Raw genomic sequence first — 16,072 nt, 5'->3', positions numbered from 1 at the left:
AGGCATTTGAGTGCAGCTCGAATTTGCACGACTGATCTTCGAATGCTCATTCATATGGCATTCGGGCTTGTTCATGCTCTAGTGTGACAGGGGTATATATTTGAACATGGGAGCAAATGATATGCCCATCCAATATTAATGCGTTTTTAACCTTTCAAACATTATTTATGACCTATGCATAACATCAAATGTCATGAAATGTCTCATCTAGTGACACATATTTTTGGACATGAAGACAGAAATCATCTAACTGGAAGTGGTGAGGGATTTTATTTTACATTTATTTACACTGTTAAACCCATGTCTAGCACCAAAACAGTTCATTCACATGAATAAAGGTGTATTTTCAATAAAGATTTGAAGAGATTTCATTAAACGAACTCATACCGAACCATGATGTCTAAACCAAGGTGTGAACTGAACCTTGATGTCTCTGTACCGTGATACTCCTAACTCTTTATATGTGGCCCGATCCTGTCCAGGATGTACCCTGCCTCTCTCCCTATGATAGATGGGATAAGCTCGAGGTCCCCCCCCCCTCCCCAGACCCTTGACTGATATATGTACAATGACAATAGAGGCCCTTCTTCTTTTATTGTGCTGGGATTTTTAAAAATTATTCCTATTATTTACATTTGTTAATTTGTTAATTTCATTTGTTTAGCTTGGTTATGCTCCTTCAAGCCAGTTCAGCCATTTGGACAGCTGTGGCTGTTTTTATATGTTCTATGTCAATACATTTTGACTTGAATTTTTTCCAGCAAATTCAATTTAATTAAATTTATTTTATTCATATTTTGCCAAATCACAACACCACTGCCTCAAGCCAATTCACACAAGTAAGGTCTAACCTTACCAACGCCCATGAGCAAGCACACAGATAACGGTGGCAATGAAAAACTCCCTCTGCTGATAATGAAGAAGAAACCTCAAGCAGACCATACTCAGATGGGTGACCCATTGCTAAGGCCATTCTAATACCACCATCACACATAGCCAGAATCTGAACAGGCTGTTATATCCACAATAAACCTAACAGTGCAGGTATTTGTCCATTCCTTCCTATGGGCAATGTAAATAATGTGAACTATTATCTCTGTCATATCTGTATATACCATGGGCAACTGCACCTCTCCATGGTGCGCAGTAATGCATCATCGCACGTGTCAGGCTTAGATCTGAACGGATTTCACCGCTGTAATGTACATATTATTATCACATTCTAACTCTGTAGGTGATATGTGGAACTGTTGTGCCAGGCCGTGACAACATCAATAAACATGAATCTCACCTCCAGCAACAGCCTAGGAGTGTTTTGCATCGCAGGGTGGACGTGGAGCCGGCACCATAGCCTGTGATTAAAATCCTCTCACCCAGCTTCTGTGTGCTGGAATCAACAACGCAAAAATAAATCCCATGTGATAATCCCACCATTGCAGTGAACAGAGTTGCGTTGTGCTGCTGAAGTGAGCCAAAACACAAAATAAAGAAATTTAAGTTTCCTGGAAATGCTGCATCTGACACATGGGACAGCATGGCCCACTGCCAGCAATGTCTAGTAGCTGGCAAGGGAGTGCACATGCGCACATGCATAGCTGGTCATTCAGCCGTTATGAACACAAACACACACAGCCATCATGTCATCAGTCCAGCACCTACTCTATGCACACACGCATGTGAGGTCAGTAGTGCTGGGAAGTGGAGGACAAGCACAGATGTGATTGCATGACTGAGTGAGTAACCGCACATACCAGCTTTGACAGATATGGCGTGAGTGGTAAACATACCACTGTCCCAGCTTTTTTGAAATGTGTTGCAGGCATCCATTTCAAAATGAGCAAATATTTGCACAAAAACAATAAAGTTTATCAGTTTGAACATTAAATATCTTGTCTTTGTAGTGTATTCAATTGAGTATAGGTTGAAGAGGATTTGCAAATCGTATTCTGTTTTTATTTACATTTTTCACAACGTCCCAACTTCAATGCAATTGGGGTTGTTTTTTCTTGCTTATATTTAATACTTAGTTATTATTCTTTTTTCTGTCTTGTTGTTGTTTACACTGGGGGTCTTGGAGAAACAGGATTTCAGTTCTGTCTATGTACATATGGCAGAAATGACAATGAAGTTGACTTTGACAATTGTTTCAACTCTAACCTCCTGTCATTTCATTATGGATGGACAGGTGGTCAGCCTGTGTGCTTGCCAGTGGAGACATGTGACACGATACATGCTCCCAGAGCTAATATGACCTGAAGGGCACTAGCGGTTTGTGGACTAATGTCAGTTACACCTCAGCTTTCTTCCAAATAACGCACATCTCATTCATAATATTATAAATACAGGCCTAGAATTCCTGCACGTTTTTCTGAGGTGTGTTAAATGGAATATAAAATAGCTTACAAAATGATTATGTGGTCACCCAGGTGAAGTAGTTTAGTCTTGACTTCTGGTCGTGAGTGAGGTGGGGGGGCAGAAAATGGTCAAAGCCATCAGATGCCCAATTTAGGAAAAAAGAAGAGGAGAAACTATCAAAGGATAAAGGTATGCCGCTGTGTTCTCTCTGAATGATTACGGTGTCCATGTCATGAATGTAGTTGGTAATTGGTGGTGTAATATGTTTGTTAGCCTTCTTGCTATGATTGCTAAATTGGTATGCTACAAACACAAGATCTAATTTCACCATAAAACTGTACTCAAAATGGTCAGAGAAATTGTCAGGATTTTAAAAATATTATTTTACACACTGCTAAATGACATAAACTGGACTTTGTCGGAGGGATGCACTAATAATAATAATAATAATAATAATAACTGTATATTATATATGAGACATTGTGAGGTAAATTGGCTGAAGCTGAGTTACAGGTAAATTAAATAATTGTTTAACGAGTGCAAACATAAATTTCTGTTATTTTTGGGTGGATATTTTAGGGGAGAAATCTTGAATATTAAAGTAGTAATGTATTTAAAATTAAGACATACTTCAGTAGAAGAATGACTCATACTTACAACAAAGCTGTTTTATTTATAATTAGTAATTATTTATATCATTTGGGTTAATATTGGGCCTTCTAATTAGGCAATGGAATTTTCATATCTGTAGGTAGTTTCAAAGACCAACATTTGCCATTTGCTACAACTGTGTTTTGTGACAAAGCATCGTTTAACCAGTCAGAACTAAAAGTGTGCCAAAAATAAAATTTGAGGCAGTAACCAAGGAGCTAATTGTTGAAAGACAGAAAGACAGATTAATATAGCTTCTAATGATGGACATTTAGCATGTAAGGGCATGTTTATTCAAATTTGCAATTCATGGATGTTTTGTATTCTCAAGGTCGGCACCACAACACTTTGGCAAATTGGCTAATCCAAAGGCAAGAATTGCGAAGACCGTCCGCTCAGTGAAAACTCGCTCTGGCTGTATGCTGTTCTGTTGAAATCAACCGGATTGCTTCTGTCTCTAGCTTGCTTCTATCAGCCAGCTGACAGCTATCACTGCCTGGAACAATGAGTTTTATACACCAAGTTGACCTGAAATGAACCATTGTACATTAAATTGACTGTATAATTGTATTGAGTTCAGCGATGGTTTCATCGGCAAAACCCGCCACAGAGGATAAATGCCCGTATGACCACACTTGAGAATATGAATTATATTGTCTAATGTCTGCGAGATCATGCCATAAAAAACAGGAGCAGAATATGGCTTTTTAATCCAGGGTTCTCGCCAGCACAGTTGAGCATAGGGGGCCCCTATGCTGGGATGTTGATACCCAATGCTGTGATTTGACCAGCATAGGGGGGCTTTTATGTTTTTTTTGTTTTTTTTTAAAGGATGTGTCACACGTTATTTAACGTCCCAGTTAGCAACACAAAGTGGTCCTCAAAATGCAGGAAAGTGTTTCAAAGGGTTATAAATTTCAAAATTTTCTTGGGGGGGGGGGGGGTCACTGGACCTTCCTACAATACTCATGCCAGCAACGCCCTGCTAAATTCCCCCCTATGCTGTGAAAAAATCCTGGTGAGAACTCTGTAGCCTCTTAAAATACCTCTTTGAATAAGTCCAGGTTAGCCATCTATGAACTTGTCGAAGGTCTGTGTCCCAAGAATGTTCCATGTCAGTTTGAAGAGCCTGGCAGTTTTGGACTACAGTAGACTTATGCTGAGCACAGACAGACAGTCGGACGAGAAGCCTTTGCAATACCCGATGGCCATATTTGATGGCCTTGGGTAATAATAATAAAATAATTTTTAAAAATGGCTGTTAGTGCAAAATGTTTTTTGGGAGGTGGGGGTGAGGACTTACCCGGGGAGTAAGTCAGTGTAGAACCGCCACTGCTGAAGGGAAAGAAGTGTTTGTTTCATCCTTAAAAATTAACAACAATGCAGTGAAACAAGCCTCTTGATCAAGTGGCATTTGAGCATCTTGCATGGTCATTCCTGGTGTGTGTGTGTGTGTGTGTGTGTGTGTGTGTGTGTGTGTGTGTGTGTGTGTGTGTGTGTGTGTGTGTGTGTGTGTGTGTGTGTGTGTGTGTTTGAACTCTGAAAAATGCTGTACAAATGTTGTCATTCTTGGCCCATGTCCAAACATACTACAATATTTCATGAAAATCAGTTTGTACATTTTTTGGTGATAGAAAACTAACAAACCAACAGATTCGAGTCAAAACACAACCTAACATCACAATAACAAAATCACGAGCACTGACTGTTCCGAACAGTTGATCCAAGGCCTTACATAGTCTTCAGATATCTATTTTTACATTTGAAGCAATTAAGAGTGTATTCAGGAGCCACATCATGTCAGTCTGTTTGCCTGTGCCTGTCAGTCACAGGGTTTCAAGAGTCAGTGTCTTTGGGCAAAGGACCAAATCTTGCTAGTTCAAACAGAGTTATTCTATAGGGCACACAGATGTGTTTCATTAAGTGTGACATCATGCTCTCGGGATCATTGTGGCAGTGATTTTGGAGGTTGGTCATGTCAGGCAGCCAGAGGCTCAGTCTGTCGCTGTGCGTCTTTGTCAGTGCTTCCATCAGAGTGTAACCTTCCAGCCCCACCAGTCTCCTCTCTGGCCTCCTCAGCTAATATGTTCAAAGCATCTGTGCCTGACCCTGACAGCTCCAGAGGCTACTGGCAGCTCTTGTCAACTCGCTGTTTCGGACCATATGTGTCTCCCACACAGAATCATGTGCCGGGTGCCAGCGCAGGAATGACATGCTGTGTTGTTTTATAATCTTGTGTCACAACTGAAGCAGTGAGACAATTTACATTTGAGAAGTAACAAGATTAACAGTTAAGATGTTTATTTAGTTACAACGTTGGCTTTCTGGGGAGGTGATTTGTTATTGGTCTGTTGTTTAATTTCCCTCTGTTCTGTCTTTGTCATCAATCTGTTATTCTACTGCAAGTAATTGCCTTTTGGTGTAATTGCCTTCCTCATTAAGATTATTGGTCTTAATGATCTTAAATCAGATTATTCTTTGCCAGCCTTTATTCCATCTCAGATTTGTTATTTTAAAATTCTCCCTAAAAAAGTGCAGATGGAGGCATTATTGATTGCTTAAGAGTACTGCTGAGGAAACTGATTTTGTGGTTTCAAGTGGTTGTTGTTAGTGAGCCCATTTCAACTGTTGCCCACTATTGACCCCTAACATGACCGACCTTACATCCCCTCCTGACGTCACATACAGGGGCATTATTCCCTGTGCTGGTAACAGCATCAGGCTGAGACAGCAAAAATGTAGATGAAGACAATTTCATGAGACTGTCACATCCTTTACTGCTGTCAGTGGTCCTGCTGTGACCTAGCGGTGAAAGAATGATGGTTAGTCCATTAATTCTTCATCCTATTGAGAAATGAAAAGTCTCAGTGATGGCTACATCACAGTAGGACCACCAAAAGTGCTAATGGATGACAGTTTCATGGAATTGAACATGATAGGTGTTGGGCAAGTTAAGGCACCTTGACACTTGCATGAATTTGATCCTTGCACTGGGACGCAATCTTGCATGACAGTGAGTAAATGCATTGTAAACTGTTGTAAACTGTGCGTGGCTGCATGCCAGTGCGCAAAGAAAATTTTGAAATGTTCAAAACTTCTGAACACATTCATTTTGTGAACTAGTCATGAACATTGCTCAACCTATTCAAAAACACAGTGTGTCTTTGCATACAGCGCAGCTGAACGATTGTGACAAGATGTTACATCTATAATAAACATAATTTTACAGATGCATTATATAACTCATAAGAAGGAATGAAAATTCAGTTGTTTTACCAATACATTACAATATATATTATAAATAATTATAAATTACAATTGGAAATTATTATAAATAATAATTTGCAATTGCAACACTGTGTGTCTTTGCACACAGTGCATCTGAATGATTGTGACAAGATGTTACATCTATAATAAACAGAATTTTACAGATGCATTATATAACATATAAGAAGGAATGAAAATTCAATTGTTTTACCAATCCATTACAGTATATACGAGGTCTATTAGAAAAGTATCCGACCTTATTATTTTTTCAAAAACCATATGGATTTGAATCACGTGTGATTACATCAGACATGCTTGAACCCTCGTGGGCATGCAAGAGTTTTTTCACGCCTGTCGGTTACGTCATTCGTTGTGGGCAGTCTTTGAGTGAGGAGTCGTCCACCCGCTCGTCGATTTTTTTCATTGTTTAGGAATGGCTCAGACTGTTGCTTTGTTTGATAAAAATTTTTTCAAAACTGTAAGGCACAACTGAGTGGACACCATTCAATAAATTCAGCTGGTTTTCGGTAAAAATTTTAACGGCTGATGAGAGATTTTGGTCTGGTAGTGTCGCTTTAAGGACGGTCCACGGCGCCTGACGGCGATCTGTGCTTCGAGGCAGCAGCGTCTCGCCGTTTCAAGTTGAAAACTTCCACATTTCAGGCTCTGTTGACGCAGTAAGTCGTCAGAGAACAGAGAACTTTCAGAAGAAGTCGGCATGAGGAGTTTATTCGGACATTCCATTGTTAACGGTCATTTTGTAATGAAAGAACGTGCAGGCAGAGTCGCATGTCGGGCTGGACCCGACCGCGGGGGGTCGCGGCAGGAAAAACACCTCCGTTGGAAATCTTAACGGGCAAGTTGGAACATGCCCAAGCTGTTAAACAATTTCTCAGTTACTCACTTGTTGAAAGCCATTAAAAGCCGCCTGAATTCTACAAATGGTTTTCAACACGGAGGTGTTTTTCCTGTCGCGGCGCACACAGATTTGCCGAGTCGTCACGGAAACGACTCGCCGAATTTGCGCGTACGTCTTTCATTAAAAAAATGTCCTTAAACAGTGGAATGTCCGCATAAATTCCTCATGCCGGCCTCTTCTGAATCTTCTCTGTTCTCTCACGATGTCCTGGGTGAATTAAGCCTTAAATTAGGATGTTTTAAGCTCGAAACAGGCCGACGATGGCGCCTGGAAGCGCTGCAGGACGTCCCGCTCCGTGGGAAGTCCTTACACCGACAGAAACACCCCATAATCTCTCATCAGCCGTTAAACTTTTCACAGAAAACCATCTTAATTTCTCGAATAGTGTCCACTCGGATATTCCTCACAGGTCCAGAAAAAATTTTGATAAAGCAACGCGCGCCGTCTCGAGCAGCGTGTGAAACAAAGGAATTCAGCCGAGAGGGCGGGACCACATCTCACTCAAGGCCTGCCCACAGGGAAATGACGTCACCGACACGTGTGAAAAAACTCACGCATGCGCACGAGGGTTCAAGCATGATTGGTGTAATCGCATGTCATTCAAATCCATATAGTTAAAAAAAAAAATAAAAGGGTTGGTTTATTATCTAAGAGACCTTGTATTATAAATAATTGTAAATTACAATTGCAAATTATTATAAATAATAATTTGACACAAGATTTCAAATGCATTCATATGAGACAACCTGCAGCTGTAGAGAATGTTTCATCAGCCATGTTCTGATAGCAAATGCGTTATTGGTTACAAAATGAATATTTTATATGTGGTGTCAAACAGGACAAAGCTTGGCGTCATGTGAGACGTATTGGCACAACGAATTGCACAGCAGTGCGGGGATCAAATTTGTGCAAGTGTCAAGATACCTTTATTTTAAAAAGTAATTAATTATAGTTATTTGTCTACCAATCAAGCAAAATAGATATCTTAGAAATTTTTGATATTTATTGCACCTCAGCAGGCCACAACTAGCCATCAAATAGATCTAAAATGAAATTATGCTCATTCACATGTACATTCTTACCTTTTGTCTCAATGAGTGGAAAGTATTGTCTGTAGTTCCAGTTTAAAAACGCTAATGCTGTGTGTGTATCTCTGTCGTTTGTGTGTGAGCAAGTGTGTGTGTTTGTATTTGTGCGTGAACCCCCGCCTACCTCTGCCTTTGGTTGGCTTACCATGAAATTTTACTCTTCCTTAGCCAATCACCATCACTTAAGTAGTTGTCCAAATCTGAAATACGAGGTCTATTAGAAAAGTATCTGACCTTATTATTTTTTCAAAAACCATATGGATTTGAATCACGTGTGATTACATCAGACATGCTTGAACCCTCGTGGGCATGCGAGAGTTTTTTCACGCCTGTCGGTTACGTCATTCGCCTGTGGGCAGTCTTTGAGTGAGGAGTGGCCCACCCTCTCGTCGTTTTTTCATTGTTTAGGAATGGCTCAGAGACTGCTGCTTTGTTTGATCAAAATTTTTTCAAAACTGTAAGGCACAACTGAGTGGACACCATTCAATAAATTCAGCTGGTTTTCGGTAAAAAATTTTAACGGCTGATGAGAGATTTTGGTCTGGTAGTGTCGCTTTAAGGACGGCCCACAGCGCCTGATGGCGATCTGCGCTTCGAGGCGGCAGCGTCTCACCGTTTCAAGTTGAAAACTTCCACATTTCAGGCTCTGTTGACCCAGGAAGTCATCAGAGAACAGAGAACTTTCAGAAGAAGTCGGCATGAGGAGTTTATTCGGACATTCCATTGTTAATGGACATTTTGTAATGAAAGAACGTGCGGGCAGAGTCGCATGTCGGGCCGGACCCGACTGCGGGGGGTCGCGACAGGAAAAACACCTCAGTTGGAAACCTTAACGGGCAAGTTGGAATATGCCCAAGCTGTTAAACAATTTCTCAGTTACTCACTTGTTGAAAGCCATCAAAAGCCGCCTGAATTTTACAAATGGTTTTCAACACGGAGGTGTTTTTCCTGTCGCGGCGCACACAGATTTGCCAAGTCATCACGGAAACGACTTGGCGAATTTGCGTGCACATCTTTCATTAAAAAATGTCCTTAAACAGTGGAATGTCCGCATAAAGTCCTCATGCTGGCCTCTTCTGAATTTTCTCTGTTCTCTCACGACGTCCTGGGTGAATTAAGCCTTAAATTAGGATGTTTTCAGGTCGAAACAGGCCGACGACGGCGCCTGGAAGCGCTGCAGGACGTCCCGCTCCGTGGGAAGTCCTTACACCGACAGAAACACCCCATAATCTCTCATCAGCCGTTAAACTTTTCACCGAAAACCAGCTTAATTTCTCGAATAGTGTCCACTCGGATATTCCTCACAGGTCCAGAAAAAATTTTGATAAAGCAACGCGCGCCATCTCGAGCAGCGTGTGAAACACAGGAATTCAGCCGAGAGGGCGGGACCACATTTCACTCAAGGCCTACTCACAGGGAAATGAAAAAACTCACGCATGCGCACAAGGGTTCAAGCATGATTGGTGTAATCGCACGTCATTCAAATCCATATAGTTAAAAAAAAAATAAAAGGGTCGGTTTATTATCTAATAGACCACGTATACAACAGAACGCGAAGGTAAAACATGAATTAAAGAATGGATAGAACATGTAGCTGGACTGTAAGACATTTCAGGCTAGTTTAACATGGAAATTAAAGTTCACCTGCTGCCTTAAAATTGCAAGTTAACTTTAAGAATATAGCCAGGTCCATAAGTAAATAGACCATGGATGGACGGTGACACAGTTTTATAAGTTTGCTTCTGTACAATTCAAGGGTTTGACAAAAATATTGTATTAACCATTTAAGAATTACAGCCAATTCTGTACACTGTGCCACCATTATCAGAGAGCATAAATAATTGGACAAACTAATATTAGAATATATTTTCTTCCAAATCATCATTTTGACCATCCATTTTCTTTAGACAAGTCAGATGGTGGATACATGAATATTTCAGAATCGCTGAATATGTTTTGAACTTCATTTAGAATAAAATAGAATAGAATAGAATAGAATGCTTTTCATTGTTATTATACACAAGGTACAACAAAATTAAAATTTACAGCAGTCATTAAGAAATATATGCACAGTATGGTACTGTGTGGTAAATCTGTCAGTGACGGTGAAGAAAGGAGACTAGTGAGGGAAGGCACAAAGACATCTGTGACAACTCTGAATAAATTCTAGTCTAGTGATTGGAGAAACTCACAATGGAGATGTAAGGTACAAAACCATTTTGTAGGTACAGCAAATTTCTGATAGTTAACTCAAAAGAGCATTCTGGAACATTTTGAAACCTTTTCCAAACCAGTGTATTGAAACATTGTTCCGGAGTCCTTATCAAAAGGAAGGCACCACGTTTTGCATTAAGGCCCGGTCCCACTGGGGAGAGGATTAATTGCGCATGAATTGAGTATACAAATGTCGGCGTTCATTGTCACCTGCATCAAAATTGGCCAATAATAACAAATTACTCAGTATGAATTACAGATATATTAACAAATATATGACGAACAATCACGGATGTATCATGTATGTATTGACGAAACGGATCGGAGGCATTGTGATTATCACAGAAATATTACAGATGTTGTGGCAACAGCGGTTGTATTGCGCATGCGCGGCATCTGCATTGCGGTCATAAAAGAAGCGCACTCGGGCCTTTCGGCATCACTATTCACACCAACACCACAGCCTCTGGAGCAATTGCTGGACTTGTACAGGTTGACTGGTATGTTGTTGGATGGCAGCAACTATCACACTACGTCTTTGGGGATCCATAACTACATCTGTATATCTTTACAGCTGGACTGGCACTGACTGGCAGGTATGTTGTTTTCTGCCACATATAGTACTTTGGGTTCACGTGAAGTGTTTGTTATGCATTCGCAAATTGTCTGCAAATCAGATGCAAAGCAGACGTAATACAAACGCTTTATCCGTGGCCAATCTGTATGCATTCGCTACAATTTACTTTAGTCCGTGATGTGGATGTGATAGGCACGCTATATATTCATTGTACACGCTGTCACAGTCCACTGCCAAGCCGCAATTCCCCATCAGTTGCGGATAACGGCGGATATACAGCACATAGATTGTGTATGTACTGAGTATGTATTGCGTATGTAAAGCGGATGTCATCTGTGACCACAATTTTGTGCAGCTCAAAAATCCTGGCAACGGAAAAACGTGCCTCTGCAGATCAATTGCAGATGTGTGCAGATGTCGGCCGACTCGTACAAGCATGTTTCACGGATATTGCGGATGTTTAGCGAATATAAACCAATTGTGTGCGCAATTCATACGCAAATCTTCCTAAATGCCAGTGGGACCGGGCCTTAAAATGAGACCTCAACACATCACTAATTGTTGTTTTGAAGTGTTCCAGTTGATTTGGCTCCTCTGGTATTGTCAATCAATCAATCAATTCAATCAATTTTATTTATATAGCGCCAAATCACAACAAACAGTTGCCCCAAGGCGCTTTATATTGTAAGGCAAGGTCATACAATAATTACGTAAAAACATTGAAACATAACATAACATAATAATATTATTGAAACATAATAAAACTATTAAGAATGAAGTACGATCACAGCCTTTTTGAATTTCATATTTAAAGGCTACAGTCAACGCAGGTCTGTACGTGCACTTGCACGTACATTGCTTGTGAATCAGCTTTGCAGAAAAAGGGCATTTCTTTATGTAGAAGGGAAAATGTAATAAATGCAGCTGTATAAAGTAGTCTCCTGTTTAGGTTTGCATTGTTCAGCTTACATGAAATGAATCACCACTGATTGGACAAGCATGTTATGGTCTGGACACATAGTCAAGTTTGAGCCTTTTCTGTGTCTTTCAGGCTGCAAGACACAGAAATTATGTGCAAAAACCAAAGTGATTTATTAAGAAGGTGACAAAATCCACATAGTGAAAAAACAAAATTTGGCAGAGGGAACTGAGTCCAAAAACAGAATTATATAAGGAGATAACCACTGACTGGAATAACACAGGAAAGAGGTAATGGTCAATCATGAAACACTCACAAAGATACATACAAAGGAGCCACACAGATGAGGGTGAATCAACCGGCAAACAAACGCGGACAGTTGAGGGTTTAAATACTGAACGAACGAAAGAGTGACAGGTGTGAACACTAAAGAAAAAGAGGAAGGACAAATGCACGTGAAATCTAACTGAACATAAAGTGACTGAAAAAGTCCAAACTCAAGAATAAGCAGAAAATAAAGCATAACAATAAATACAGCAATATCAATAATACAACAGAAGAAGTAACAAAAACAAACATAAATCCATGTGCAAAACTACAGAACCTAAAGTGGAACTAAACCCGTGTCTAATCAGAACTGAAACGGGACACATCAGAACTAATAAAAGAAAGAATACTCTCAGGAAAAATAATAAAACAGATTACATGCACTCTGATTAGCTGATTTCCGGTCGGATATTTTTCCACATCAGACCGTTACCATGAGAATCGGTCTGGATTACGTATCACATTCGTTACAAACCAGAAAGCTGAAGCCACGATTAGAAAAACCAAGTTGGACAAGAACATACTCCATAAATATCTAAACAGCATCGGAAGAAACACACCGATTGAAAGCTTACCAGCTAACCTGACCATCTCTTAAGTAAGTTCTTCATGGAGGTGAAGAGAACAGGTCTGACTACGAGCCCAAAACCATCAGCAGCATTCATATTTGGGCAATACTGTAAGTTCGCGTGTTTATATATATATATATATATATATATATATATATATATATATATATAAAATAGCCATATAATAAATTAATTATTAACCTTGCTTGCCTGGTCTGTACGGGAATATCACTTTTTTGCGCATACTGTCAACACCTCTGATATTTTCCCTACAGACCTCACACTATATAATATTAATAATCCTTTAATACAGCCCAGCAATAGAAACTAATACTGGAACATAAGAAAATAAATATGTAGAACAAAAGTGGACACAGTGCTAACAGAGGGCAAAAATACAACATGATCACAAGGGCGACACTACATGGGAAATCAAGGGCATGGACACTTAGACATGGAGGCGTATGGAACAGAGGTACGGACAGAGCAATCACACACCAGGAAGACACACCCACAGCTGACAGACTGAGTCAGGGGAACATGACAATGAAGCCTAGACAGAGGAAGGGAGACAGACACCACGAAGACAAAGACAGATCAAGAACAAAGACCTAGGGCGAACCACAAAGGGAACCAGACACCAACATGAACTGAAACAAGAAGGAGAACAGACACAAACCATAAAACACAGACAAGGAACCAGGACCAGGAGTGCACCAACACACACACACACTACTACACGAACACACCCCCACAAATGCACTCACAACACAAGCAAGGATGGTTTGAGGATGCATGGTGTTTCTTCCATATAGTAAGCAAGTTAATTCCTTTGTCTTTGCTCTGTTTTCACCTGGGGTTGCCACAACAGATCCAAGATGGATCCACATGTTGATTTGGCACAAGCTTTACGTCAGATGCCTTTCCTGACCAGGAACCTTCTGCTCTGGAAGCAAGCACACTATGCCTGCCTTGTGTGAAATTGTTATGCATGCTTGTGATTCTGTACCATATGTTTTATGCTTTTATGCTTTCTCTTCACATGATTGAATACAACCTGATTTCTTATAAATTTTAAGACCTTCAAAAATAAATTTTGTTTTGCTGAAAGTTGTCACACTATGTATTTAAATTTATTATAAACATTGCATATTAAGCCTTTTATTATTTTTTAACATTTGCACATTGATGTATTATATGTGCTTCACATCAGTGATCACTGCAGCGAAGCAACGAGGAGATGGATTGACTGCGATCGCTAAAATAAGGGAGAGGAGGAGAAGGAGAAGTGGGGGTGGGCTGAGTGAGACAGACAAGGTTTCGCAGGGGATCTTGCAATAGAGAAGGAGAGAGCGAGGGATTACATCGGCGTGTCGGCGGCATCTGACAAGTACCAGTTTCATCAGCATCACCGGGAGAATCAGTCAAAGGACGTTCTGCTCCATCAGGATTCATGTAAATAAACGGCTGTTATCTGTCGCTTGTGGAACAGCACAGGGAGGCTGCAGTGGAGGAACTGTATCAGGACCGTGGCTGGAACCAGCGCTCAAGCAAACAAACACAGACAGGATGAAAAGCATCGCGGTCACCTGACTCAGACCGGGAGTCAGTCTCAGAACCTGCATTGCCAGACTGAGTCCTGTGGCTATCAAGGAGACGGGAGCAGACGGGGAGAGTGCTGCTGAGATTATGCGCGGGGCACAGAGCTCCTGTGGATTCCCTATCTTTAGCAACAGCAGCAGGAGCTGTGGCTCCACAGACAGCAGTGGAGCAAGCTGGAGCTGCAGTTTGAGGAGTCCTAACTCCAAAGCTCTCTATTTATCCAGAGATAAAAGTAGGATTAACAGCCAAGTTGTAGTCCAAACTAGCCGTCAACGTAGCCACAGTCTTAAATGTACCTGTAGCAACATCACAGACAGTAGCTGCAGCGCTGCTGCAAAGGTGACCACAGCGGTGCTGCTGGGTGTAGCTCTAGCAGGAGGAGCAGTGGATCAGAACACTGAATGACCAGTGTGGCTGATGAAGGCCACCTGGATCCGCTTGCTGAAACAAGCCAAGGGAGGTCGTGTCAAGGGCTCTGATGCCAGTGTAAGATGATGATGTGCATCTTCCATTGTGTGCCCCCCCATGATATGAAAGTTTATGTGTGTGCACAGGTGGATGGATGGATGGATGGATGGATGGATGGATGGATGGATGGATGGATGGATGGATGGATGGATGGATGGATGGATGGATGGATGGATGGATGGATGGATGGATGGATGGATGGATGGATGGATTGATTTTCAGTTATTTATCAAGCTTCTTAAAAGTGACAATGTGCTGCTCTTTCCCTTATGATTACAAATTGAGGGCAGCTTAGTGGTTAGCACTGTTGTTTTGCAGCAAGAAGGTCCCAGGTTTGCTTCTGACCTGCTCCTTTCCATGTGAAGTTTGTATGAGTTCCTTCTGGGTGCTCTGTATTCCCCCCACTTCCAAAGACTTGCAGGTAGGTGTGAATGTGTTTGTCTGATATGTTTTGGCCCTGTGATAGACTGGTGGACTGTGCAGTGTGTAGGGTGCTTCTCGCACAAAAATAGAGATAGGCTCAAGAATAAACGTGGTTAGAAAATGGATGGATGGATCACAATTTACATGTCTTGGATTTTACAGTGTTCTTTGGATACAGTTAACCATTTATGGGCTCCTTGAAAGTTGAGTCTCTTGGAAGTGATTTAAAGGAATACTTGGAAGTTTAATCCAAAACAATGGCAGTATTTACCCTAATCTTCATCGCCAAAACCAATCTTGAACTTTAGCAAGTTTAATCATGATCCATGAAGATCTTGTCAAGTTTCCACACATGATAGGTATCAGAGACTCTGTTCACTAGTAGCCAAATTGCAACTTAAAGGCCCCAATATCAAATGTGTCTGAGGTTTTGGTGAAGTGACTTTGTGTACCACATTTCACCATGAAACATGATGTTTTTGTCAACAAATTGCATATATGGGGTTTCAGAAGACTTAACCCCCTGGCGGCTATATTTTTAAGCAAAATGTGCTCATCATTAAAATTGTTTTAGAGAGGTGTCCTTGTGTTCCAAGTTTCATGTTGACGCTCAGTCTTTGTTCAGATGCACTCATCACACACTTCAACCACAAATCCAAGTTCAGATTACTTTATTGATAGCCAGAGATAGAT

At 40.8% G+C, this 16,072-nt stretch overlaps 1 protein-coding gene across 10 annotated transcripts in view; it reads left to right on the top strand.

The window, feature by feature from the left end:
- The window catches only part of cacnb2a (calcium channel, voltage-dependent, beta 2a), a 282,202-nt gene that overhangs the window by 176,491 nt on the left and 89,639 nt on the right, over positions 1-16,072 (top strand). The window contains exon 1 of one of the 10 annotated variants that reach the window (XM_034170644.1): positions 14,216-14,974. The exons of 8 other annotated variants lie outside the window; for them this stretch is intronic. In XM_034170644.1, the coding sequence (XP_034026535.1) occupies positions 14,906-14,974 (69 nt within the window). In that variant the 5' untranslated portion in view covers positions 14,216-14,905. Of the gene's footprint in view, positions 1-14,215; positions 14,975-16,072 lie in introns of those variants that run through there. One more of the 10 variants, XM_034170676.1, reaches the window with a different exon arrangement.

This window comes from Thalassophryne amazonica, chromosome 1 (assembly GCF_902500255.1).
Source record: "Thalassophryne amazonica chromosome 1, fThaAma1.1, whole genome shotgun sequence".
Classification (NCBI taxonomy): Eukaryota; Metazoa; Chordata; class Actinopteri; order Batrachoidiformes; family Batrachoididae; genus Thalassophryne; species Thalassophryne amazonica.
Note: the sequence above shows the minus strand (reverse complement) of the source record. Positions and strands in the feature narration are given on the sequence as shown.